The sequence below is a fragment of the Protomyctophum parallelum genome (genome assembly GCF_964188405.1).
Source record: "Protomyctophum parallelum genome assembly, chromosome: 16".
NCBI lineage: Eukaryota > Metazoa > Chordata > Actinopteri > Myctophiformes > Myctophidae > Protomyctophum > Protomyctophum parallelum.
This window is the reverse complement of record NC_139711.1, coordinates 15950418-15978169: the sequence shown is the minus strand read 5'-3', so window position 1 is coordinate 15978169 and position 27752 is coordinate 15950418. Positions and strand designations below refer to the sequence as shown.

General features: G+C 41.8%; 2 protein-coding genes across 4 annotated transcripts in view; both read left to right on the top strand.

The window, feature by feature from the left end:
• The first annotated feature begins 624 nt into the window (after positions 1-624).
• Positions 625-16765, top strand: cenpi (centromere protein I). Its single transcript, XM_083785402.1, has 20 exons — positions 625-831; positions 2131-2268; positions 2679-2803; positions 4272-4379; positions 5138-5186; positions 5290-5336; positions 5695-5784; positions 5894-6025; positions 6130-6273; positions 8434-8554; positions 8878-8969; positions 9581-9698; positions 10435-10499; positions 10696-10814; positions 12592-12727; positions 12863-12987; positions 14981-15029; positions 15612-15815; positions 16176-16217; positions 16404-16765. Exons 1-20 carry the CDS (start codon positions 678-680, stop codon positions 16542-16544), a joined length of 2199 nt encoding a protein of 732 aa, XP_083641528.1. The 5' UTR covers positions 625-677; the 3' UTR covers positions 16545-16765.
• An 803-nt stretch (positions 16766-17568) lies between these two features.
• drp2 (dystrophin related protein 2) overlaps positions 17569-27752 on the top strand; it is a 200136-nt gene continuing 189952 nt past the window's right edge. For all 3 annotated transcript variants that reach the window (XM_083785282.1, XM_083785283.1, XM_083785280.1), the window contains exon 1: positions 17569-17743. The gene's annotated coding sequence lies outside the window, so the exon portion shown is untranslated. The remainder of the gene's footprint in view (positions 17744-27752) is intronic.

Sequence of the window (27752 nt, the reverse complement as noted above, 5' to 3'; positions counted from 1 at the left end):
CATACAGCATGCTTTTGCCTTTTTTTTAAACCCTACCCATTTTAACCAAATACATACATACATACATACATACATACATACATACATACATACATACATACATACATACATACTATACATACAGCATGCTTTTGCCTTTTTTTAAACCCTACCCATTTTAACCAAATACATACATACATGCATACATACATACATACATGTATATACAATCTTGGACTTTACAAGGTATGCCATCTGGTGGCCAATAAACCGAATACAAATCTCAGAATGTTTAAGCAGTTTTTAAGGACCCATTTCTAGGACAGTGCAATAGAGCATGCTTTTGCCTTTTTTAAACCTCACCCATTTTAATCCAATACATAGGATACATACATACATACATACATATACAGTACAATCAATAAATCAATCAATCAGATTCAAGATGATGATGTTTAATTGGTTTGTGTAATTGTGCCATAGACTGTAAAAGGTTTGTACTTGGTTGGTTAAATAATGGACTACAATAACCAGCAAGATTCTTTCATTGTCGAATGGAGTACACTACGCATGCGCGGACTGGAGCAAACGGTTGCGCGGTTCAAAACAACTCCCAGTTCCTGCCAAGCATTGTTTTGAAATGAATCGTTGAATGGAATAGTAGTTTACGATAGTTAGGCTACTCGTAAGCTTTAGCTATGGACGATTTGGACTCACATTCAACTTCAAGCAGCAGAAATGAATCTATCTCCAGTCAAACATCGAATCGAAGTCTTCGAATCGCAGAAAGGGAGAGAAGAAAGAAAGAGGCGGACGATCCATTTGTTGTGGCGATTAACTACTTCTCAAATTGTGAGTTGGGACACGATGGTTGCTTTATAACTATTACTAAGGGGTCTACCGTATACATGCATGCTTTATAAACATGCACGTATTTATAAATATTGTGATATAGCTTAACCAAGTTGACAACTTGTTTCTACCAACAGTTTGTATAGCTTACTATGAGTATGCTCTGTTCCATGGCTCTAATGCCGCAACGGCAGAAAGCGCAGTAAAGGCTAGTATGGACTAGAGTGTTGAGTAGGATGTTCCATTAGTCCAGCTGGCTAAAAAAACGAAACAAAAAACGGTAAGCTGGGTACCCGCACGTGTGTTTGGCTTTATACCTGACGATTACAATCAACCTTAGACTGTCAGATAAAAGAAGATTGTTTTCAGAAAATTAGATGTACATCTACTGTAAAAAGTAGATGTAATTTCCAGTATAGAGGGTGCCTAGCCCCTCTCGGAACCCTCCATAAACCTTTTCTGAAATTTTGATGTCACTTTATGTAGGGTCCCTGTACGTATCTATATTTTCGTATGGGAATTTTGGAACGCGACATAAATATGCTCAGTAACATCGTATCTGCGGCGTTTGACGGCCTCTTTTAGCTTGAGTTATTCTGAATTCGTGAACTATAAGTACCTACTACCTATACATACCGCTGCGAATATCTCCTGTGGCGTGGAAGCCGTTAAGTATTTTTAATTATGTTTGACTGATTTGGAAGCTTGGATTCTTCTTGTTTATTTACCGTTCATTGTACCGCCTCCCGATGTGCGGTTGGCTTGTGCTGGCTACGTTCCTGCCTCTGATCTGCTCTGTCATAGCTATAGCGCCACTAGCTAGCCAGATAGGCGGTACAATGAGGTGTCAATAAACAAGGAAGGAAAAGAAGAATCAAAGCAACCAAATCGGTCAAACAAAATACTTAACGGCTTCTGCGCCACAGGAGATATTCGCAGCGGTATGTATAGGTACTTATACTTCACAAGCCCTCACACGAAAAAAAGTCCTAAAAGAGCGCAGACGGGCCGTATTCACGGTGTTTATGTTTTATTTATGTCCGCGTACCAGGTGGCAGGGTAGAGATGGAACAGGACCCCATGCTATCTGGGTCGTCAAAAATGTCAGAAACTTCAGTAGCATTGGGTTCTGCTTGTAGGGCTAGAGGGTGCCCAGCATTGTCAAAGATGTTTGGTGCAAGTAATGTTCCAATTTCTGAAACTCATTTTGTTGCCCAACATGTTTGTTGTTAACTCACACCTCAACCAAATGTCAAATGACCTATGTGACGTAATGTGTTTCCCTTTGCTCCCCCATAGTTGAAGCAGGTACTGTAGTCAACGGAAATCATGTACTGGAAAATAACCTGGCCCTGGTGGAGAGTGTGGCATATAGTAAAGGACTCCCCCCGGAGGCAATCTCAGTCATGCTGGAGTTGACCATGAGCTCCCGCATCGGTATGCTGCTCTTCTGTGTTTAATAGTTGTTGTTTTTAAATGGGGTTTTCTCACAGCTGGTGCCATATTTTACACAGCTTCATTCTGTATTCTGATTCTGTATTAATTTGGCACCGGAGCTACAGCAAAGTGGGAGGTCAAATTGTCTGTATACTAGGGATGGGACTAAAATAAATTAGTTAACAAAATTGAAGGGTTAAAAAAATGCCTCTTTTGTTAACCACAATTTAAATATCCACAATATGATTATTGTGAGCGTTATTAATCATGATAAACTATAATTACTATCGTCCCATCCCAATTCCCAAGTAGTACTGTATACACAAATTTCTTGAATGGTGTGTACATATTAGTAATATGTGTTCTTGCAGGAGGTATCTTTATCGTTATCTGTGGTGTGCCCTGTGTAGGTTCCCGTTCAAGTTTATTGGTACGTGTGCTGAAGTGTCTCATCCCTGCCACTGTGGTGCCACAGGATGCTGTTTGTCGTGCCGTGGTTTGGATATTTGTTGGGAAAATACCAATTTCTACACAGGTAAAAAAATTGGCAATTGTTTTTTGATTCTATTAATGTTAAGTGCAATAAAATGTTCACACTTTTAGACCATACCCGTGGTCATAATGAAAACAATTGTCCATCAATGGATGCCACAATAAAAATTCACACTCGTGTGAACTGTGAAGTGAGGGGCACTCTTATCATCATACATCTACATCATCACATTCCGGCCAATCTCTTTTTGCGTCCTCACTTTTCTGTCCTCACTTTTTATCTTCACTTTTTAAGCCCTCAGCCCATCAAATCATTGCTATGGGGTACACAGTCTACACACGCACACACAAAGCTAAGCATAGGAGGGGCTAGCAGCCTGCAAATATAATGCATTTTTGAGGGGCGCTAGCCCCTCAAAAATGTGCCGTCAGCGCCCCTCAAAAATGTAGGTCATAATGTGCCGTCATAATGAAGCACAATGTACTCTAAAATACTCTAAATGTGTTGAAACCATTAAGTTTTCATTGACAGTGGATCGACACCATAGCCGATAACATGGCCTGCCCTAAATCATTACTTTGTTTTGTCATGTCCAGAGTCTCAACACATGCTGCTGGAAAAGGAAGATCAGCATCAACATAAAGCTTGTCAATGTTTGGTGCTGTAAAATATCATAATAGATGGTTGTGTTGCGACTCTAGACATGACAAAACACAGTGATGATTTAGGCCATGTTATCGGCTGGTGTTGATCCACTGACAGTGAAAACTTAACAATGGTTTCAACACAGCCATCTTTTTAGTACATTGTGCTATGTTATGTTTGTAGAACAGGCAAACTAATATTTTTTATGCGGTTTGCTTTGATTGAATAATTGAGTGAACACGCATGATTCAATTTGCCGTAATATGATTTGATTTGGGTGTGTTATAAATAAAGTGTTTGTGTTGATTATCGTGTATTAATCTAATTATAGTAAACTAATACTATTATACTAAAATGGATACAGATGAAGGGAAAAGAGACATTTCTACAGTACAATAAGTTTATTTTGATCAAACATCTGCTAGCGTGCTTGCCTTTGGTTGTGGCCTGTGGGCTTCGCGTCCTCACTGTTTGACATAGCCCTGGCCTCTACCATATACTGTATGTTTCCAAGAAAACCAACTGCACGGGCCACGGTTATGCCAGAACTGCATTTTTTGGCAGAAGAAGAAGAAATAAAACGGTCAAATACAAGCATTGACTGAAAGAACCATAGGCCCTTCAGGCTTGGCCCCTTAATTACTTGGACAAAAACCAGAGATCTTTGAGTTTCATCCTGCCACATGTTTGTGTCAATGTTTCGTAGTTCCTCTTCAATGCATAGGTTATTAGAAAATCCATCATCCTTTATTATATAGAATTTGCATAAAAGGTGGGTGGAAACTGGAAACCTCTATATATTTCTTTACACACAAGCCGTATCTGTGTGTATCTGTCGTAAACTGTTTATGCTTGTGGTTTCCAGGTTATTTTCTTGAAATGGGTGCTGACCATGTATGACATGGTTGATTCTAAGGATCATCTTCGATCTATGTACGGCTTCCTGTTCAGCTTGGTGACGGATTCAGATCTGGTATGTGAATTAAGATTCTGGAGTATGAAATGACTAAAATGTATTAAAGCACAAAGACACTTTTGAAAAAGTTTTCGTTGTGTAGTTACCATGCCATGATGTACTGTAACTACTGTAACAACAAATCTTGGCAAGATCTTGCTCCGTTGACTAAGAATTGATATAGGACAAAATGGTCTCATTGACTTATGTTGCCCAGTAAAACAGCTCTCAAAGTCACCTGTAGCATATAAACAAACAAAAAATCATGTCAATGTCAATTCTGTACGGCAAATCTCAACTTTGTGTTGGTTTTACTGTTTGAAGATCCAGTCCAGCTCTTCTTCCTAATACAAAAATGGCTAAATCAACAGTTTTTTTTATTCGTTTAAAAACTGCTTTAGTGTAACTGCTTTTTGAGAAGCAGGAAGTTATCGATATCGGTTTCAAAAAATCTATCGTGCATCCCTAGTGTACAGTTAATGTTTAATAATACAATTTAGTTTTGCATGGTTTGAAAATCAGATTGGGGAACCTATCCAGCTTTACATGTACTGTGTGTGTGTGTGCGCGCCATATGCAAGGCATAGGCATACAGACACTGTCAATGGCACTGACTGGAATGCTAGGCCATTGATGCATGTTGTTCAACTTATTAACCAACCAGGAGGCCGGAATGGCCGACAGCAAGCATTGACTATGACTGCCTTCCAAATGCAACCTTTTCAGATACTAAAAGGTGGACTAATTAATATAAAGGTGTGCTGTTTTTTTCACAGTGGCCTTATGTCTGTCACCTGCTCTGCCTTTTGACGAGAAAAGAATGTGGTAAGTCTGCCCTGTTTTGTTTATCTCATCTCCCCACAGCAATTTTGTAAACTAAGATACCGTAATTCACGTTTTATTTTCTTTATTCTTGTCCTGAACATAGTGCGGCTCTACAGAGTAAGGAAGTTATTGGAGCTACAGACTAAAATGGTAAGCATCTTGTCATCATATTGACTTTTCATAATCGGATGTAATTTTCAGCTCTTATCTTCAGCATCCAAGTAAATGCAGTATATGCGCTGCATGCAGTGTGTTCTGCTTGCAGCCATATCTATCAAACGTAGCCCATTACTCCTTTTAATCAGTGCTGGCATTAATTCGGTGGTAATTTAAAGTACAGTAAAAATTGTATATTGCCATACTGGTTTGATATAATGTATGTTAGTAAGTAGTTTTATCCTGCCATGCAATTATGTAATTATTACAGACATCAATCACACTGGCAGTTACATGCAGGAATGTGTAGCAGCTTTTACATATTCTAGTATATTCTACACTTTTTCCTCAGGGTCAGCAGCCAGTACTCTTACACCTTCTAGCGCTCTACAAAATGTTTTGCCCTGAGCTAGTGCCATGCTCCATTTCGTCAAAAATGAAGGTTTGTACATTGACTGCATTACAATGTTATTTTTCCACTCTTCTTTTTTATGACATTTAAATCATTATCTTTGGACCATCTTTGAATCTATTCCTGCTTGGTCCTTCAGGCTCATTTTAGGAACTACAATTCTGCTTGGAAAACGTCACTGGCCGCTGTCCAGAAGAGCAATGCCTGTACAGTCGCCTCTGTCTGCTTGCCCTCTGGGGTGACAGCCAAGAAGACCATATCTAGGAAAAGGGTATGGAGGCCAGATTGTTTTTCTGTTTTGACTGGAAGAACCGAGGGTGGGTATTCAAAACTGTACAGAGTTCCTAGCCTTTAACGGTGCTGTTTTTCTATCAGAAACATCGAGCACACCTGGAGTTGCCTGTGCTATGTGCCGCAGCTCAGATGGAGACACAGAACGATCCCTTCTACAGGAAGTTTGTCCCTATGATACAGATACAGTCCTTCTCTGAACTACTGAATAATTTGGGCAACATTGAAGTAAGTTCTCTCTCTTTTCTGTTTCTCAGTTCCTCACTCTCATTTTCTCCATGCTTATTGCCTATGATACTTTCTCAGTTGCTGCATCTCATTCTCTCTTGCCTTTTGCGTGCGATACCTTTCCCCTCTATCCACCTCCAGACCCCCTCCCCAGTTTCTAAGTTAGTGCAATATCTTTGAGATGTCTGGAATTAGGCCAGATGGTGGATGGAAATTTAGGCATCAGGATAAAGCATTAATATGACAGCCCTGAGCCCTCCCAGTCCATTAGAAGGCATGACCCCTGTCAATTGTAGTTGTGGTGGCTCACCGTGGCCACATGGGGGCACTGTGCTACTTGCAGTCAATGCTAAATACTAGTAAATAGCAGACCCATCAACAATCTTCTGCCACACAAACTACTAGGTGGCCTGGGAGGCTTATTTGTTTATTAGAGTCAACACTAAACCTGCCCCATTATGCTTAGCTTGTTGTCTCTACCAGGCCGAAGGCATGGGGAGAGAGTATGATTTGCACTACGTCCGTCCGTGTGTGTGTCTGTCCGTGTGTGTGTGTCTGTCCGTGTGGGTGTCTGTCCGTCTGTTTACAGCTAATCTCCGGCACAGTTAACCCGGTCGATGCCAAACTTTGCACACACACTTCCTGGATGCCAACGATGAACCCCCCAAATTTTCCAGAACGACCCGTTATAGTGCCAGGAGGCCAATTTTTGTAAAACATGTTTTTTGATATTACTCGTCCATATTCAAAAATCCCACAAATTGTTACACAGTATCTCTATAGTCATGTGTTCAAGACAGATCAGTCCGATATTTTATATTCCATCCTGATTGGCTAACATTGGCTTTCAAAGTTTGCAGGATTGGCCCGTTTTGAACAAAAAAATATATATAATACATATATCCCACCCTTTTCACATTGGCCTGTTATAGCGCCACCAACAGGTGGAATTTGCAAAACACATTTTTGGAACAATCATCCAATTGCCATCCAAGGCTTAAGAAGAAATGGCACCCTTTCTCACATTGGCTTATTATAGCGCCACCAGGAGGCCACAACCTGACCTGCCCTGGTGGAGACCTGTGCCCAGAGGGGCACTTTTTCTAGTTTGTTCTGTAAATGTGCCATTGCTCAGTTTACAGACTTTGTTTATGATCTGCCGTAAGTAGAGAATATACAAATGGCCATTAACCCGCTGATAATATTATGAAGTGAACCACATGATAAAAGGTCTCCACATAAATGTGTGTTTACTCAGCAGATGCATCAACCCGATAAATTAATCTTCTCAAGCGGTATGACGTTTGTGCCTTGTGCTGTATTATTATTAACTCGCCACCATTTGGCCGTTTCCATGGCCGATGAGAAAGGTTTGTCTAATGGGATGGGAGACTAATGGGTGGGCTGTGCACGGTTGATCATCCACCTGGAATTGTGCAGCCACGACATGACAGGAACAAGGGTGCAGGATGACAGAACAATGATTCCTCCAATCATTGTTCTGTCATCCTGCACCCTTGTTCCTGTCAATAAAAGCACATGTTGCTCCCATTTTAGATGAATGATGCTTCTGCTGCACACTATTATTGAGAGGACTGTGTGTCTGACATACACAAAAAATACTATACAATGTACAATATCCCCAATGCGAGACAGCTTGTCATACATAAGCAAATGTATTCTCTCATGACAGATTCAGACTAGAGCTCCGCAGCAGAATCTGTCGACAGCTCCTATTACAATGTGTCGAGTTAGGAAAGACTGTGCAACTGGAAGAGGAGGGACCAAAACGGGCCAACATCCTGTTATCCAATCCTATCCAATCCAACTTTATTTATGGAGCACATTTAAAAACAACAGAGTTTTTACATAACATAAACACAAATAAAAGTGCACAAAATCGTCAAAGATAAAAAACATAGTACCGGTATATAGAGATACAAATATACATCAAGGTGGGAAAAAAACAGTAAAACATGGAAAAGCTTTGTGCTCTGGCCTGTGCATGTTCCGTATGTGTGTTTATCTATGTGAGCTCCAGAGCGAGAGTTTTAAAAAATGTGATCTTTGTGGATGCTCTGCGTCGACTGTACTGGCTAGCTTTTTAACAGCATTCATGGTGTTTGTTTATACTACATGCGCGTTTCTTCCTTCCGTCAGCTGCCAGCTCAGATGGGCTCTCTACTGGGCTCCCATCTGGCGCTGCATTACCTGGATTGCGTACAGGATGATTCAGCCTACTTACGCCTCAACGCCTGGGTAGGAAATGCCCTTGCTGAAGGTAGGTAGTAGCTCAGAGAGGGAGTACTGGGGACAGACTTGCAAAACATAACGTAACATTCTCTGTCAGAAAGTGAAACACCAATGCAATCTCACCCTGAGATGAACCCCAGACAACATTACCTGTGCTTGGCATATATAAGAAACTGGAAGGGGTTCACTTTAGGGGGGGGGGGGGGGGGCTCACACTGTCGAGCAGTTTACAGAATCAATGACTGACTGCTGTTTTCTTTCATTTAATTGTATAGTTTTTTTTTAAATATATAAATATAATTTCCCTCCACAATTTAACCTTTAAAAACCTTTATTTCCCTATATTTTTAGAGGTTTTATGCTGTAGCGATGAAGATCCCTCCAGTTCAGAAGATGCTGTGCATTTTTTAGAGCGGTTGCTGAGCGCGCAGAGCTTCCTCCAGGTGAGCAGTGGTTCCCAAACGTTTAGTTAAGCTTGAGACCCCAAAGGGCTCAAAATGGCTCACAACTTGTTGTGATGCGATATGTTGTAATGTTGTTCTTTAAAAAAAAAAAAAGATTTTCTTTCTAAAACATTTTGATTTGTTTCCCTTCCGTTTAAAATAATAATTACATAAATTGTAGGAAACGGAAATAAAGGAATATTTATTCGACCCACAAATCGGTCACCCAAATTAAAACAAAATACCCCCAATATTTTGCTGTAAAACTGGCAACTGCATTAGTGCACTATTAGTGCTATTATTACTCTTTCTTTATTGTTCATCTCTCTACTGTGATTTTATAGAGCACATTGTGAAATGTTTTGCTGTGAAACTGCATTAGTGCACTACTGGCTACTAGTGGCTGCATTCATTCGGCGACTAGTCTGTCTGCCTGCCTCTCTCTTTTGGGGGGGGCTGGGTACCCCAAAAGTACAGCGAAATTAAAATGAACAATGAACGTGTCCCGTCTCCGTCAGCAGTCATGGCAATGTTGACACTATGTGTCAGGAGACAAAATGAAACTTTCACACCCATGTCTCTTTTCATCCCCTGTCTTTTTACTCACCCAGGAGGGTCTCTCCTGCACAGAGATCTTTCTCAACAGTTTTCTCAGCGTTTGGGATGGTTCCCACCTCCGTCCACAGATCCTGCGTCTGCTGAGCTTCTACCCTGTGGTTCCCATGTCCCGTGAGTTGCTGCCCTACTCCACCACTCTTACCTGTTGCTCTTTATCTCTGTGTCAGGCACATGTATGCTCTATAGTGTTTGGGGCGGCTGTGGCTCAGGAGGTAGAGCATGTCGTCCAATGATTCCTGGGGCGGCGGTTCGAATCCCGGCTCCTGCCGAAGTGTCCTTGGGCAAGACACTGAACCCCACTTGCCTCCAATGAGTTGGTCGGTGTGAGCTTGCCACCATTGGTGTGAATGTGGGAAGTGAGGATGCTGGCGTCGACTGTTCGTCGCTTCACCTCCAAATGTATGAATGAATGAACCATTGTAAAGGGCTTTGAGCACTTGGAAAAGCTCTATAAAAATGCAATTCATTATTATTATTATATGTCCACATATCTACGTATCTATCACATATCTACTAAGTTATGACTTTGTGTTTACATATACAGTAATTGAGCATGCTCACAGACATAGAGCATCTAAGGACTAAATTAATGCTATACTTCATCATACTGCAGTGTCACACAAAAGTAGCAAAAGGAGAACTGTAAGCCGCCTCCCAACGCTGTGACGTGTTGTGACCTTGTAAATCAGCTCTTTTGTTTTACTATTTTGAAATCCCAAACTGTTTTGGACATACATGAGGTTCCCACCCGGTGGCTTCGTTTGACATATATACTGTATATATACAGTATATATATATATATATGCTGCCACATGCACACTGTGTAATCCTCTATCCTCTGCCACAGATATGAAGCAGCTTCTGTTTGAGCCCATCATGCAGCTGTTCTGTACCTCCACAGTGTTTTTTAAGGCAAGTAATGGGCAAGGCAAGAAGATGATGCTGGCTGCCATCTTTGAATTCATTAGATACTCATTGTGCCTATTTCCATCTTCTGAGTGTGTGTAACCTGTGATCACTCCTTGTGTGTCTGTCTAACCTGTGATCACTGTGTGTGTGTGTGTGTGTGTGTGTGTGTGTGTGTGTGTGTGTGTGTGTCCGTCTCTAGTGCGGTGTGATTGACAGTCTGAAAAACATGCTTCAGAGGTGGTTGACCTGGCACTCGGTGTACGCCGTCGCCGACAGCAACAGTCTGGACATCAGCCTCCACAGTCATGATAACCCCAAGTGAGTCTCATCTCTTAGTCAGAGAGGAGCTATTCCTTTGTAAATGATTGAACCTGTTGTTTCAGACCTATGCCTTATTACTTGCGCAAGTACTGCAATCGGCTGGGTATGTATGCATGTCGGTGTTCACCGGCCAATAAGGGACCACCATTCTTGTAAGAATGGTGGCCCCACCTCCCCCTGGCCAGCCGGGGCGCCTGATGGAGGGGAAAGGAACTGGTCGGAATAACGTGTCCCTTCCACGCGCTACGTCCTGGCGGGGAAATTCCCCTCTGTCAGGTGAAAAGAAGCAGCTTGGACTCCTCATGCATAGAAGGAGGCATGAGGTCAGTCCGCTGCCCCCCCAGGTTGGCAGAGGAAGTGTAGCGCCCAGGATTACATTAGATAATTGGCACTGGGTGAAAAGAGAACTGGGTTACGTGGGATAAAAAATTTGAAAAATAAAAAAGAATGGTGGCCCCTTATTGGCTGTTGATGGTGACGCAACTATGGTACGTTTCAAGGTTGGTATGGTATAACTTAAGGTCAATAACGGGTCTAAAGCATTTAGAACAGCAGTTGTAATTGACATTAGTTAGTAGCAGTACTTGTGCGCTCTGCAGTACTTGTGCACAAGTTGGCACCTCGACAGAGTGCATTTCTAGTTAATTGCTGTGGTTGATTGTTCCTGGCTGCTCAGCATTCAGTCCTCAACAGCACCCATGAAGAAAATAGGAACACAAATATAATATGCACCCCTGAGCTTCCCCTCCCCCATGACTGTCGTTTTGTCACGTAGTCACACCTTTACAGGGGCGGGGGCCACTGGGGGGTGGGCGCTGCCTGTCCCCTTTTACAGAACAGGCATTCAAATGCGAATATGGTGGTACGTGAATAAGCGACCGCCACAATTAATGCTACAATAGACATTCATTCATTCTTTACTTTACTGTTGATCATTCATTACTACTGTTATGTTGCAACAAGATGCTGAAACAAGTGAATCATGTGTTTGTTGTGAACTGAAATCGTACCACTGTGTTTATGTTTTTTTTCCTCCCCGATGCGGTGGGAGGGGAGTCACCCATGACAGTTATAAGAAGTATTCGCCTCTGCTCAACAGTATGAGTAATCTGATAATACCGAACCCGTAACCAAGGACACAAAAAGATTTTGTATTCATTCTCACATTTACAAACATGCCCCTGGCTGCCAGTGGCACAACAGCTCAGGCATGAGAAGTGGAAATCTGAGTACATTGCACAGCTGTGCTCTCCTTAAATGACACTACTGGTGGTTTGGCATGTTTAGCCTGACTATGATTCACAGTATGCTAGCTACTTAACATTATACTTTTACTGACCATTTATACAGTTTGTTTGGTTATTGAGGAAGCTGTGGAATTGCATTCATTTCAGTGTGGTATGAAATTCATCTTGCAAAGACTTTCTTGAGATGGGTAATCCAAAAAAAGACCACCTAAAGAAAGAAAAACGAGTGCGGCAGTGGGTGCAATGCTGTGAAAATACTTTTATTATTGACATAATAGTTAACTATTTCTCCCAAAATTGGCACTTCATTGGTAGTTTGAGCACAAGCCTCTTCAACAATACCATTTAGGGCAGGCTATTACCTTCACGTTTTGCTTAAAACAAAACTTTTTATTTTTTTTAAGGTTAAGGCACTATATTCTGATGGTAATCATTGCTATATGTTTGTTCAGTAACGGGGGTCTCCCTGTCTCTCCAGCTCTTTAATATACAGATAATCTGACTATCCATTCTGCTCTCTTCCAAAGGAACATGACGTTGTCAGCATTCAAGGATTCTGTGATGGAGGTGCTTAACTTTGTGGGCCGCCTGAGCTCATTGGGACTGCAGCTTGAGCACTGTCATGCCCTGCTCCTCAGCATTTCCCTGGACTTCTATGAGATGGTAACTGATTGTTCTCTACTCAGTACGATGCTTCTACATAATTCTGTAAAACCATGCCTATAAAAACAGCTTCAGTGTTATGGTAACATCTTTTTATGTACATGCATGAATCCTGAACATTTTCTTCTCTTCTAGGTGTGTGACATCTTTATGAATTATGGGCTCCCCCTGGTGGTAATGCCCCCAAAAGGGGTTTTCTATCCAGCCCTGCTTTGTACAGAACCCATCAGCGTGGACAGAATGGCCCACATCATGTACAGGTCAGGACCTGCTGTCACCACACATGTAGGCAGGCCTGAAAAGCAAAAATTGGGAATTAACCCACACACAATTTTTTTTTATTAATGGGGAATTCCCGCCTTATGCTTCAAATAGGGATGGATTCATCCACTTTGGGGTGAGAGAAGAGGTATTACTTGTGAGCTTAACTTAAGGTCATACGTTGCCTTATTATTACCTCTGATTGCATTGCTTTGCGTTGCTCTACTCCAGCTCAGGGTTTCTAACTATGCCTCTTTCTACTTTTACCTAGTGGTTCTTATGGTGGCACTCTTTTGTCTTCATGCTTTATTCTTGTACTCTTTATCCTCTGCTTCATGTACAACTTTGTTGAAACATAAGAAAATATAGTCTGCACATTAGATATAAATATGATAATCAAACTCAGGGCTTAAAGTTCTCAGTCCTGGGGATGGATTTCAGTCCTGAGGATTTCATAGGGGTCATTTAATGATATCAGTGCAATTGCAAAAATCATTTTGGCTTTAAGCCCTGCAAACTGCTCACAAGACAGCAGTTTTTACTCCCTTGGTTGGCATCAGGAATTTAATGAACTATATTTTAATGTATATTTTACAACGTTCCTGATGGCAAGTGTACACAGACTGATGTCGTTTCTTTTTTCTTTTTCATGGTGGCTTTCCACGCTTTACTTTACTTGCAGTCTCCTCCACTCTGCTTCATATTCACCTAATGTTATACAAAAATAAAATGCTCACATGAGATCATCAGTCTTTGCTCACTTGCCATGGATATAATTGTGACCCAGACACCCAGTTAGGCTAAATCTTGTCTTTTGGCTGATTCTTCACCATCGGTAACATTGCTGTCATCTGCTTAGGATCCAGAGCATTGGCACTGTTACTTTAATTTGTGCCATTTACTTTCATTGTTATCTGTCTGATTTTATGCTCTGTTGCAACAAAGTATAAATCAGGCTTCAGGAACCAGGGTTTTAACAATGTTATTGTCATCATTGTTTTTGCACCAGTGCTTTCTGGGTCTGGTGGTTTTCCGGAGCGGTTCCCCTTTAACCCATTGATGCCTGGTGCAATGTATACGTTGTTCTACCCTTGATGCCGCTCTCTGTGTCTCATCAGCTATTGCTATACATGTAGCAACATAACTATTTAAAAAAATAATTCATCAGAATTAGAAGGTTTTCAGAAACCTTAGGTCAGGCCCTAGAAGGCGTTCCCAGATTCGTCCTGAGGCATCAATGGGTTAAAATATGTTAATTTCAACACTTTAAATTTCACACTGAAAACTGCTCGTCATACTCTCATAACGATGATCTAGCCAGGGCCACAGCCTTCTGGAATTAACGTGACACTTCGTCCAGTTGTTCCTGCATTCACATTTATATTCATAATTATGTTAATAACATCACTGTAAATGTGTGCGGGAATCACTCACATGTATTGATTTGGGCGAATCAATAGAAATATGCACAATTCAGGCCACACACACAGGTTCAATGTTGATTCCAGAGCCTGTTGGTTCCATATTGTGCACGAAACACTCTGCTTGTTAAATACCACTTATGCATGCATATTTGATGCTGAAAAGGATTTGAAATCAGAAATGGCTGTCAAACTTCCTCATCTGACATTTATGATTTATGATGATGAGAGTCCAAGAAGCACTGCACTTAAGCACTCTCCTGCCTTTTTTTAATATATGCTGAATAAGAGCAGTATTTATGGTGTAACCTTGGTAAAACTATTTTGCATAGATTGTAAACATTTACATGACATTTATCAGAACAAGACTAGCACAAGCACATGTGCTTGTGCTAGTACATGTGCTAGTGCTGAAACGTACTGTATTTTATGGTCGTTCTGACAATGTTGTGTGCCTGAATATGGTTAGTGAGTGGAGGAAAGGCCTGTGAAATCTAGAGTTTAATGTGCCTAACAGAGAAAATATGTTGTATTGCTCTTTGTTGATAATAAATGCACTTGGTTTCTTCAGGTACAAGATGAACTTGACTGCAGCCAAGGAACAAGAACGACAGACAAAGGTCATAACTTATTTTCTTTCTGTGTAACTTAATTTCTACATAAACATGCATAGTTTAAGGAAGGCTGAATAAAACCATTTTAATAGGAAAGAACTGTATAAAACCTTTTTAATCGGAGAGAACTGTGTATTAGGACTTCTGTCACTTAATCAAAATGCTGCTTGTTATATTGGCATAGTTAGCTTTAATAATACATCCAATATCTATAGCACATTTCTAGGTAGTCAAAGTCTACACCAACTGAGTGTTTGTGTGTGTGTGAGTGAGAGATATACTGGTTTGTAAATGTAAAACCCTCCAAACTGCCTATGGTAGTTCATTTTGTACTGATCTAGACATACCGTTAATAAACGATTGATGGATAGATATTAGCTTAAGTAGATGCCGCTCAACTGAAAATGTCAGCACTTCTTATGAAGAAAGATGAGCCCAGTAAACGCCATGTAAATTCCAGCGTTATTATTTGACCTTGGTGAAATTCATAGACACTAACTTGAGTGGTTTAATTAGAACCTTCTCTGTCTGTTCCCTCACGCTGCTTTCCTCCTCCCTTTCTCACTCCTTTTTTTTTTTTTTAAACAGGACGTTCATGTCAGCCGTCAGACGTGGCAGGAGTTCAACTACTATGCCCTATGCATGTTCAACTGCCTGTGGAACATCAAGCAGTTTAAGACGGGCATGGACTTGCCGATATCACAAGAACAGCTGTCCATAGGCAAAGTGCCCGATTTTGACCTAAGCCACCATCCTGCATTCTTGATTTACGCCATCAACTTTCATCGCCAGGTTGGATGCTTTGGTTTATGTTTGTCACATCACGCGTGAAAGAATTTGCATAATGATCCTGTCTGGTGCGTTGCAGTCAAGAGACCGGTTAACCAAATTGGGGTCACAGCAGTGTATCGCAAAAATATGTTTTCCTTGAAAGCCACTCCCTCCAGCTTGGGTAATAAACCCTTTCATTGAAGAACCATTAATAAAGAAGCACTTTTTATTATTCATGCATGGGAGCTGGATGAGACTTGAGTTCTTATCATGTTTAATAATACACATACCTTTTTTTGGTTAGACTGCAGCAACCAGCAATGTTCTGCTGAGATTTTTACTGGAGAGGGCTGACCATGAATATTTATGTTTCTTTATCAGTGCTGGCCAGAGAGCAGAGACATAGACCTCAATTCCATAAAGGTATGGTATCATTTTCACCTTTTCTAACATATTTTCCTGTAGTTGCAGTGATGCAAGTTTTAACTTTGTCATTTAAGTTGTATGACTTTTTGTGTCTTTAAATCTCACACACTCAATAATCGTGTGTGTGTGTGTGTGTGTGTGTGTGTGTGTGTGGTGCGTGGTGCGTGCGTGCGTGCGTATCAGTCTCCCAAAGAGTGGTATTGGTACAAGGAGTATCTGTATGCCAACTTTGAGGGCCTTAAGGAGTTTGCGACCAGCATGATCAACCAACAAGTGTGTCACGACTCACGAGTGATGACCCCACTGAAGCAAGGACCACATTGACAGCCTCACTGGATTTTTTAACAAGACACAATCTTGGGAAAACAGCATTTCCCCTTAATAGAGCATCGCAGTCCCACCCCCTTTCAGAACGACGAGTGGCCCAGGAAATGGATCCCAATGCATTTTGCCCATAGGCTTTTCTTAAAGTATTTATTTAAAGACGGTTACGCCGCGGACAAAGCCAACTCTGATCGTGACAAATCATGACAATGAACACTATGTTTTGGGCCGATCAAATAATTTAAGAAGAAAAACAAAACAAAGTGTTGTCTCCTGCCTTTATTTTCTTCTTTCTAATGATTTGATCGGCCCAAAATATTGTGTTCATTGTCGTGATTTGTCACGATCCGAGTTGGCTTTGTCCGCGGCATAACAGTCTTTAAATAAATACTTTAAGAAAAGCCTATGGGCAAAATGCATTGGGATTCATTTCCTGGGCCACTCGTTGTTCTGAAAGGGGGAGGGACTGCATAGAGAGACCCATCTGGATGGTTAATAGGCCCAAATTGGCTCCCCAACTAACTTGGAACATGATGGGTGCAGCATAGAAATCCATTCCATGCTAGTAATGCAAAATATGTTTTATACATTTTTGTGTGTGTAAATGTTTAGGTATTTCCATAACTTAAAAAAAAAAAAACTATTAAAAAGCCATGCCTGCCATGGTCTTTGCATTTTGGAGATTTGTGTGTGTGTGGTCATCTCATTCATTGTAATGATTGGTGCGCAATGCCCATGTGGGGGAAATGTATGACCGCATTTTCGTTCTTTCCGTTACCATGGCGCACTTGTGCCGGAAGTTTCCAAAAATATATATATTCAAACTATTCCAGGTTGATTTATTAGAATGAATGCCACCACCTATTTTACTTTGTAAATTGATACATAATAAATCAAAACCGTGGTCCCATGCATGCAGGCGAGGAGCAGCCTTGCCTTGGTCGAGCCACACTTCTCTGATGTCAACGCCAGTGAGGGGCAGAGAGAGATTCCGCTCCTCTAGCCTGAGTCGGTATTCGGTCGGTCTGAATGAACACTTCATCTGCACCACTTTGTCTCCTCACTTTCTTTACATTGATGCCTTGTATGAATATAGTCGTTGTGCTTCCTTCGCCCCGTCTGCGAAAAGATTACACCGAAGTGATGTGTCATCTTACCTGAATCCCAGTAGGCTATCTGCCCAGGCACACAAGAACAAGGTAAGGTTGTTTTTTAGACTGTTTTAAGGATGTTAATGGAAGGAACGGTACTATAACAATTTGATTTGGTCTTTTTTCCCTTTTAGTTCACCTTTTGGCTTGGGGTTCAAAAGATTTAGTCAACATTTTTCTTCTTGCAGCTCTTATAGGTTATCGTTATCCCCATGGCGAGTTATCGCAGCTATTTGTAGGATATGTTGTAGCCTAATGTTTGCAACGGACCTCTAAATAAATACGGTATATTATTGCTAGACTGTTTTCGCACAAACACTGCTCTAACTGCCCCCACTCCATTCTCTAAAAACAAAGGGTGCGCAAAACCAACGTGATATTTTGGCAAGGGACACTCGTTGGATGATTCACAACTCTTGTTTAAGCCATTAACTCGTTAATTATGTTTGTTGGATGAAATTTCAAATAATATTCATTCACGGGATGACTTGTCGAATAGCCTTTGTGTGTTTGGGATTATATGGCACGACGACCGTCGTACAGTGTGCATTTATGGAGGGAAGTGGATTTTGTGCTAAATATTGACTCCGCGCCTTTATTGCCCTTTTCCCGGCGCTTATTTTGAGTCATTTTGGAAGCATATTGTGTTAAGTTCACTCGGTCTCATAGCAGCAAATTAAGCTTTTGTGCACGGCTGCAAGCTATTTGCAACCATTCTATAGGCTAATTAGTTTAAAGTGCGCCCACCCGGGTCGGGTCTAGCCTAGACAGGTAGGCTACGAATGATTTAAGTAAGTGACAAGTTCTGAGTAGGATTCGACGTGTCATGCTGCACGTGTACGACATGTTATGCTTGCCAGAACCAGATAACGAATATGGTAGGGGATTTGGGGAAGCAACCTGTTTTACGCAACTGAATCATGAAAAAAATATATTGAATAGGCTACCGCGCAGCTTGAAAGCTGTCAAAATGACTGAAGAGGCTGAATAAACGGCATACGTTTTTGAGTGGTGCAACCTGCAACCCACTAAACCCAGCAATGTCCGACCGTATGTCTGATGTCTGTCCGTATGTTTAGGGTACCAACAGGGGGCGCAGTTTTTTTAGGCTAATGCTTGCATCTTATTTTTGCAGTCTCTTATAGCTATTGCGGCCACTTAATTTTTCAACCCCCCCCCCCCCTATGTATAACAAATAGTCTATTTGAGTGAAGTGATGCTTAAATAAATAGTAAATACAAATATGTTGAGCATTATAATGTCTTCTGCATGCATCTATTACCTTGTATTTCAATTAACTATTCAATTAATTTGAACATGTATATATTTACAATAATCACGGAGAACTTATAGATTTAACATTTGTAAAAAAAAATATATATTGGTCCAATAGGGTACTACTGGCCAATCTGGACTGGAGCGGCACAACATCCAATCTGGTGGGTCAATGCCCGCCCTGTAGAGACGGCACTGGCTATTGCAGACCAAATGTTGTTTTTGTCAGGTGAAACCTGACCTAACAACGCTCATGAAATGTAAGCGACCAGAGCGCCACTTTGTGCGACCTAGTTTTTAAATATTTAAATGTACATTAACTGCTATTAAAAATAAATAATTAAACAAAGCACTGAGTAGGACATTTCTCCTATTGATGCTTGTTTTATAGGAGGTTTTGTGATGAATGGTCTATCAGATTCATCTTTGATCTATACCCTATGTGGCATTTTCAATCAAGTAAATGGCTGTCTATCTTGAATTGAAGGGAGTTGAGCTGTGAGCAAGGGACAGGTCTCATGTTATGATGAGACCCCTGCAAATGTTATGATGAATTGAACATGGTGGACCCTATGTAAACAGTGTAATGCCTTATGGTGTCGTCCACAGTTACAATTTACAATTTAGGCATTTAGCAGATGCTCTTAATCCAGAGCGATTTACATTAAGCAAGAACAAAAAAGCATGGGAATACATAACATAAAAAGCATTTATCATGAAACATGCGTAAGCTAAGAAAGTAACAGTGGAATATCTATATAATGAAACTATACATACTATACTATCCTATACATATGTACTATGACGTGCTATGACTACATGCAATGCAATTATAGTGCTGTCTACATAACATGGTATAAGTCTGTATCAAATGCTATCTAAGTCTACAGAAATGCTATCTAAGGGGGTAGGGTAAGTGCTATGGGCCATGATGGAGTCTGAAAAGGTGGGTTTTCAGACTACGGCGGAAGATTGGGAGTGATGCTGCACTTCTGACTGCAATGGGAAGTGCATTCCACAGTTTTGGAGCCAGAAGGTAGAAGGGTTTGGGACGTGTGGAGCGTTGTCCCGGCGCTTTTAGTGAGGGTACTTCCAGCTTCCCTGCGTTGGCTGATCTGAGTGCACGGGAGGGTTTGTAGGGTTCATACTTGCAAGATATGGGGGAGACATACCTTTGGTTGCTTTGAATGCCAGCATCAGAGTTTTGTATTCTGTGCGGGCAGCGACCGGGAGCCAGTGGAGGGAGCGGAGCAGGGGGGATACATGTGAGAATTTTGCCTGTTTGAAGACCAAGCGAACTGCTGCATTTTGGATCAGTTGGAGAGGCTTAAGTGCACATGCTGGTAGGCCAGTAAGGAGGGAGTTACAATAGTCGAGTTTTGACAAGACAAAGCTCAGTCTTGTCTGGGTTCAGCTTGAGGTGGTTGGAGGACATCCACTATGAGATATCAGCCAGGCATGCAGTGATACGCTCTTCCACCTGAGTTAAGTCTTGTATTGAGTTGTGCTTGAAATGTACTGTAATTCTCAAACTGTTAATAAATTCCCCTGCATGGGCATAGGCCTATATATGACATGACACCCTGCCTTAAAGGACAACTTTAGTTTTTTCAACCAAGGTTCATGTTTTAGGTTTTTATAAGAGAAACTAAAAGATAAGTGTTAATTTTCTTTCATTTGCTGCTTTCTTTTGTTTTTGGGATTTTAGCAGTTTTTGACAGGGGGGCGGGGGCATTCGAGCATGGGGCTAAATCAGGGGGGCAGTCAGACAGATATTTTGTGAAGCCACTAAGGAAATCGGGACTTCCTGAAAGTTCACATAATGGCCTGTTGTGGCGCTGTCATTGGGCCCAAAAAACCCCATATCTCCATAGAGGTCCATGTATTTGGGCCCAACTTCACCTAGACTGTATTCCATGGTCATAAATACTTTCTGCTTCCAGTCACTAGTTTAAAGTCTCATTTCTCATGTCATAATATTCCTTTTGGAAAATTATGGTCCCATTTATTAAAATAATTACCATAAAGTCGCGTATGTTCTGAGGGGCGTGGCTACCGTTACAGTCTATGATCGGGAGCCACCTCTCGTTTGAGTCAAAATAAAAACCAACTAAGAAGAAACGGGGAAGTCCCGCCTCGTTGTCTGGTCCAGCCAATGGCCAGCTGGGCCCAAACGGATCTACAAAGATGGCGACTTACAGTTCAAGGACTGACAGGCTTCATTTTACGTCCATATCAGACCCGGGGAATGCTTTGTCCATATCTTTTACAATCTATGGGCTAATTATGTATTATTTTACAAAATATAATGCCGATTTATTTTTTTATTATTTACTATAGTCCTAATAAACCCCAAGAAATTACATCTGGCCACAAAAGATCACAGGATCTATTGAATGTGACAAACTGACACATTGAGCCTATACACACACACACACACACACACACACACACACACACACAGTATAAGCCTTCCCCCAGTAGACTACCTTCACATTCAGTAGATCCTGTGATCTTCTGTGGCCAGATGTAATTTCCTGGGGTTTATTAGGACCAAAGTAAATAATACAAAAATAAATCACCATAACATTTGGTAAAAAAATACATATTTAGCCCCATGCTCGAATGCCCCCCCCCCCAACTAAAGTTGTCCTTTAAAGTTCACTGAGAAGTGAAATAGCCTACTGTTGTCACTCTGTAAGAGGTCCTCCGCTCACACCAAGACCAAAGAGGAAATTCCTGTGATGTCGTCAAATTGCTTTGCCCTTGGCCTTGATTGTTTGAAAGGCTTCTTTTCAATGTCCTGTATGGCATGCTATGTTGACTTCTCTTTCTGACGCAACCATACAGGAAAGTGACTACTGAGGGAGGCCAATCATAGCAGTAGTCTATAGATGTTAACAAAATGTTAAAAGATGGCAGGACAATATCTACCTTTTGCATTTCGGGAGTTCCCTTTAGGGTAGTAGGCCTACATGAGTAGTAGCTATATAGTGATGTGTGATTCATTGCCTGTTGCAGCAATCAGAGATTGACTGCATAACGGTCAGCCTCCATGTATGGTGCATTGTGAATGTGTGCCACATTAAACGGATTAGGAGGAGCATGTTTCACTGTTACTGCTTCTGCCATTTTTGAATGGCCTTTGGACATGTTTCATGGCTCTGCATTTTTTTCGACCTCCCCCTGGCCGTGTTTCTCTCAGTTTAACAATATAAATTATATTCAATTCATCATGGCAATGCTTTTCTTATTTGTAGACTATACTAGGATCTTGAAGTGTTTAAATGCGTAATCCTCAGATTCCTTTCATCCTTTTCCCACTTTGCGTCGTCTGGTGCCTAAAAGCGTGTATTTTTGCTTTAGTTTTACTAGGTATATTTATATTTTATGTAACTTTGCTCTTCTACCCTGTTGAGCCGTTTTTTTGGTGGTGGTGGAATGGCTGAACATTTTACCTTTGAATCAATAGAGCCAACCTGGGGGCGGCAGTTAGCCTGACACTCAAACAGAATTTTCATTATTCAGACTGAAAAGCCCTCCCCACAGCAGCAGTTTATGAGATGGGCGTTGTCAAAGCGGCAGTCTTCCGTGATTGGTTCATACCAACCAATCGGAAGGAAAGCAGATTGACGTTGTCAATCATGAGGCTGTGGATAACCCGTTTGCTAACCAAACAAACTACAGCCAACGAGCGCTACTAGCATGTGAACAAAAGCGGTAAAATATGTCGGATGATGATGTTTATAAAACCGGTCGTGAGTCACCGCAGTGGGGGCAGCCATGTTTGTTGTCTGACGCTGTCGAGTGACTGGGCTGATGGCCAATCAGCTGCTGTGATCGGATTTCCGAACGACATTAACGCCGCCGTCGGCAGAGACTCCAGACCTGAATCGCCAGAACATATTTTCTTAACCGTCGATACACTCTCTGACCAGGCCACTCTCTTTGCAGCTGGGGCCGAGGCTAGTGCCTTGCATGGTTTCCTACGCTGTCAGTCTGTGAATGTGAAGTACATTGTAAAGTGCTTTGGAGAAAAGCGCTATATAAATGTAGTCCAATTGCCATTTAACCTGCTTGATCATGGGATAAATTGAATCTTGACCATCTTGGTCAAAAGTCATGTCAGATCCTGTGTCTAGGTGAGACATGACCTTAACAACCACCTCAACTGTATACGTTATATAGGGCTATAACATACTCTACCATAGAGATTGGACAACATTTTATTTTATTCATGAAGAGAAAAAAAGTTACATAGGGAGACTTTAACGTCCTGCCCTTTAAAGTCAACCTAGCGTCTTTAGTAAGTGCAGGAGAGCTTTAGGAATGAGTAATGGACTGTTTGGTAAGGTTAGATATTTAATGGGCCATCTTTACCTGGGTTGATTTCACATGATCGCTTAATAATTAGCTCCATCCTATTTATGCACAGATGGTATTGAATATTAAGATCACACAAGTTTGTTCTCTGTTAAGAGAGGTACATTATTCATGAGATGTAAGTACAGCTTACCCCCATGGGGTCACAGGGTCAAACTGCTGTGATTTAATTTAGTTGACACTGTCCTATGTCCATCCTCCAGCGGAGCAGATCATGTCTTCAGCTGTGTCTTTTTGTTTCAGCATCTCTACTGTGCACTGTTGGAAGATGGTAGGGTGGATACATATGCTGTACATGTAAAATCATAAAATGATACTCGGGCTTGACTATGAGCCCCGGGAATAGAACAGTAAACAACACTGTTATTACTTTAGCGAACATAGGCGTAATCTCATGTTATAACACTCAGTGTCCAACAAATGTGCCACGTACCAGTTACAAAGCTTAGGTGCTGCTAGAATAATAACATCTAGTTGCTCCGTCAAGTGCTCTTGTCTGAGACCCAGATGGGCCGACGCTACTACAACTTTGAGTGTCATCCCAAGCTCTCTGGCCATGAGACAGCAGTGTTCAGTCAAGCAGTGGGTCCCATCACCTACCACCAGCACCTCTCCATCATCTTCACCCTGAGCTGAGAGCTATGGGAAGTGGATGAATGGGGAAAGAATAGAAATGGAAAAGCAATTTGCTAACTCCATAAATTCCTGTGCCCTGGGTACCTATCCCCGACTGTGGTGACTGCAAGCTATTATTTAGAATCTGGTAACCGATGCTCTCCCATTAACATTAAATGGGTTGGCGACTGTCGGTTGTCTCCTGAGACATGTTTATGCAGGTTATTTATTGCCTGGCACTGCAGACTTTGCTCTCCCAGCTGCAGTGAGGGCCAGCTCACAGTGTGGCTCTTTGGGGCAAGACATTGCTTTTGTAGAACGGTAGCACTGCAGGACAGGAGGGAGAGTGTAGCACTGACCACATCTCAACTTGATGGGAAGAGGGCCAAATGTTGCATGTGTACTGATTATGACAGTGGATGTACAGAGAGATGGAGAGGAAGAGCACAAATGTGAGTGTGTGTGTGGTGTGTTTCCGTTTGTCTGCACTGAATCGTGTTGATACATGCTTAGCTGCGTTTGTGTGTGTGTATATAAACCTGTGTGTTTTTGGATGCACTGTAACAGCCGAGCCAGCCCTATAAACATGACAGTCTCTGGTTGACTGACTGAGTCAATGACTAAAGTGAAGTAAGTTAGTTACACCATTGGTTGCTGGGCAGTAAAGTTTGGAGTTTCCTTATTGGCAGTTGGTCTCAAATTATTCAGTTTCCTATCACGTTATTGCAGCGGCTCCACAGTCTTACACCAGCAGAGGTCTTCACGGTCTTCACGGTCCACTCGGCTCATATACACATACCATGTGTAGCAGGATGGGTGTTCTGTCCTACTCTGCCCATGACCCATCCTCAGTCCTGGCTTGTTGGGCTGCAGCAAGCCATGCTTGCCCACGGCATATGCGTCTCCGGGCTGTTGGCTTCAGTTTTGTTGTCTCGTTATGCACCAGTGCAGCTATGTGTCTCGAAGTGTTAAGCAATCATCTGCATATAATATATGCAGATGATTGCTTAACACTTCGAGACAAACGGTCACAAGACCGTTCCAAGACCACAATAATATTATTATTGTGGTCTTGGAACGGTCTTGACCGTTTGTCATTCATAGCCCCTGTGCTACAACAAACATTCCTTCTGGAGTTGTTTGCTCCTGGCCTGTGGTGCCACTTCACCACGCACAGAAGGTACGCTGGTGGTCCTCCTTCTCTGCAGTATAACCCGTTCAATTGGTATCTCGTTGACACTACAGTAAATGTAAACATTGGGCTATTTGTTATTTCAGTTCGCTTTCTACTGTCGCAACGCCTGCAGCAGCAGGGGTGCATGTGTTTGGTCAGACGTACTGACTGACAGTGCGACAAGCATTAGTCCGACACCCTACCCAGACCCTAAACCTAACCTCACAGGAAGCCATGGGTTAGTTTTAACCTGCCACCGGTTAGTTTGAACCTGCCACGAATGTCGGGAGCCATGGGTTAGTTTTAACCTGCCACGGGTTAGTTTTAACCTGCCATGCATGTCGGGAGCCATGGGTGAGTTTTAACCAACCACGCATCATGTCGGGAGCGACGGTGTTGCCGGACTAATGCCTGTCAGACTGTTAGAATATCTAACCAACGTATGCATGCACCCGCTCGCAAACGTGGGCCGGTGACAAATGCTGCTGTTTTGCCTGGATATAGTTTCACCATTGAGCAATAAGAACGTCAGCCCTCGTCCTGGTTTAAATTCTACCCACACCCCTTCCATTCAAGCTCTGGCTTAACGGCCAACGGAGTGTTTGGTTATTCATTTCTTTATTGTTGTGGTTTTATTGTCGGTTTTACTGTTTTAATTTCAGGACTGGTGCTGGGGACTCCCACTGCCTAGTGGTATTTTTGTTTTGCTTTTGGTGTGCTGTGAGTGATTGTTTGGCGTGCCTGTTCGGCCTGCCCATCTTCCCCCTTCCCCCAACACTGTCTAGTTTTTCTTTATGTTTAATCTTTCCTGGTGAGAGAAGGGTGGAGGACACTGTACTCTCCAAAAGAGCTCATACATTCTGTCAGGTGTGCCTGTCGGGCAGTCGTGGTGTAGTTGAGGGGTATGGACACAGTGGGGAAGGTGAGGTTGTATTTCTTTAATCCTATGTCATTGAGGACGATTGATGTTCTTCTTTTTAACTGTGCTTTGTCCCTTCAGAAGGGGGTGCCTAGTCATACGACTATGAAATAAATTTGTGTTAGTCTATTCTTACTGATTATGGCCTTCTTCGGAGCTATCAGAAATTCACTGTGTAGTGTGTACCAAGGGGCCTTTTATTTTTTACAAACGGTTGTAACATTAGCCTAATAAATTTGCAGTGCTGTAATGGTGCATTTCAGCCTCTGGCTGCGGTGTCATTCTAATGCAAGACTGTGTCTATTAGAACACAGCCCAAATGTGTTCTCTCTATGTTGGTTCAGGTTCACACCAGTTTCAGACTGTGTGAGCCTTTGTGGTCACTAGCATTACACCAGCAGGCCCTATACTACAGTCTCATCTATAATTTGACATAATGAATGACCCCGGTTGTGTTATATAATCCCACCATGTATTTAGTTTGCAATGCTGTGAATTAATATTTAAATCTCATTAACTGTTTCCTTTGATGTTTATTTAACGTACATAGACTGTCTGATGGTCTTGCGTCAGATAGCGGTTATGATGATACAGCATCTCCTCTTCAATGGTAACCTTTCATCATATTGCCACTTATTAATGTGCTCTAATTAAATCTGCCATGTTGTGATCAGATTCTATAGGGTCGTTCATCAGATGTGACTGTGACCTGGGGCAGACGTGGTTTTCTCATGCTCTAACTCTGTCTTGTCATGTTGTATAGAAGCTAGACACTTGTCTCTCCTTAATATTCTGCAGCCTGTTGGTAATATGCAGAGGGTGTGCTGCAGTGTGCACTCTCCGGAAGAGGGGTATGTACAAATGTACATACATATGTGCATTGTATTCCGATGTAAGGGCAACAGTGGTGCATAATTTGTTTTCCTAGGAAATGGACTAGACATCGACCTGCACCATCGTCCCGACTCCCTGGTATGGTTTCTTTTGCATGGGCTTGGTGAGATCTGATTTGGATAATGTGTTGCCTTGTACCATATCATTTTAAGATTCATAAAGGAATATTTATGGCACGTTGAAATACTGTAACTCATTTTCACATAGAAGGTGATGAACTCATTAGAAATAGCCTAACTACAGACTTATTGATGCCAATCTTTGCCTTTCTGCCAATCGCCCTATTTCTTCGTCACTTTCTTTCCTGCAGCAAGAGCGTACATGAGAAGAAACTAATTTCTGGCGTACTTTCACAGCAACTATCTCCAGTTTAGATGACAACAGTTTCTTTGTATTGTCAACTGACAGAAGATCTATTGTGTCTGGGGCCTGCATGTTTGGAGATAACACAATTGATTTAATCTGCACATTTTGGCAAACTATAACTTTCATTACATTTACTCCCAGCCTTTAGTGGGTGTTTCTTTTAAGACCTCTGCTAATTAATTTCTGTACTGTGTGCTGCTGAGTGATTACACTAACAGTATGAGATGCATACTGATCAGTTACAGTGTAACTGATGCAGTATTGTATTTGTGACGATTTATTGATAGTGTTAAGGGTCTCATGATGTAAGCCTCTCAATCTCTCAGAGGATTCGATGAAATACTGCCCCCCCACCACCATTTATTAATTTCTGTTCTTCAAAAGAACCTGTTGACTGCTCTACAAGTACATGCACCAAGGTCTGATAGATG

Excerpts from the sequence above, each read along its gene's own strand:
- cenpi (XM_083785402.1), top strand. The coding sequence starts at position 678 with ATGGACGATTTGGACTCACATTCAACTTCAAGCAGCAGAAATGAATCT. Across the intron at positions 5,187-5,289 it reads TTTGACGAGAAAAGAATGTG|TGCGGCTCTACAGAGTAAGG; the intron begins GTAAGTCTGCCC and ends TCCTGAACATAG. Across the intron at positions 15,816-16,175 it reads CCATCAACTTTCATCGCCAG|TGCTGGCCAGAGAGCAGAGA; the intron begins GTTGGATGCTTT and ends TTTCTTTATCAG.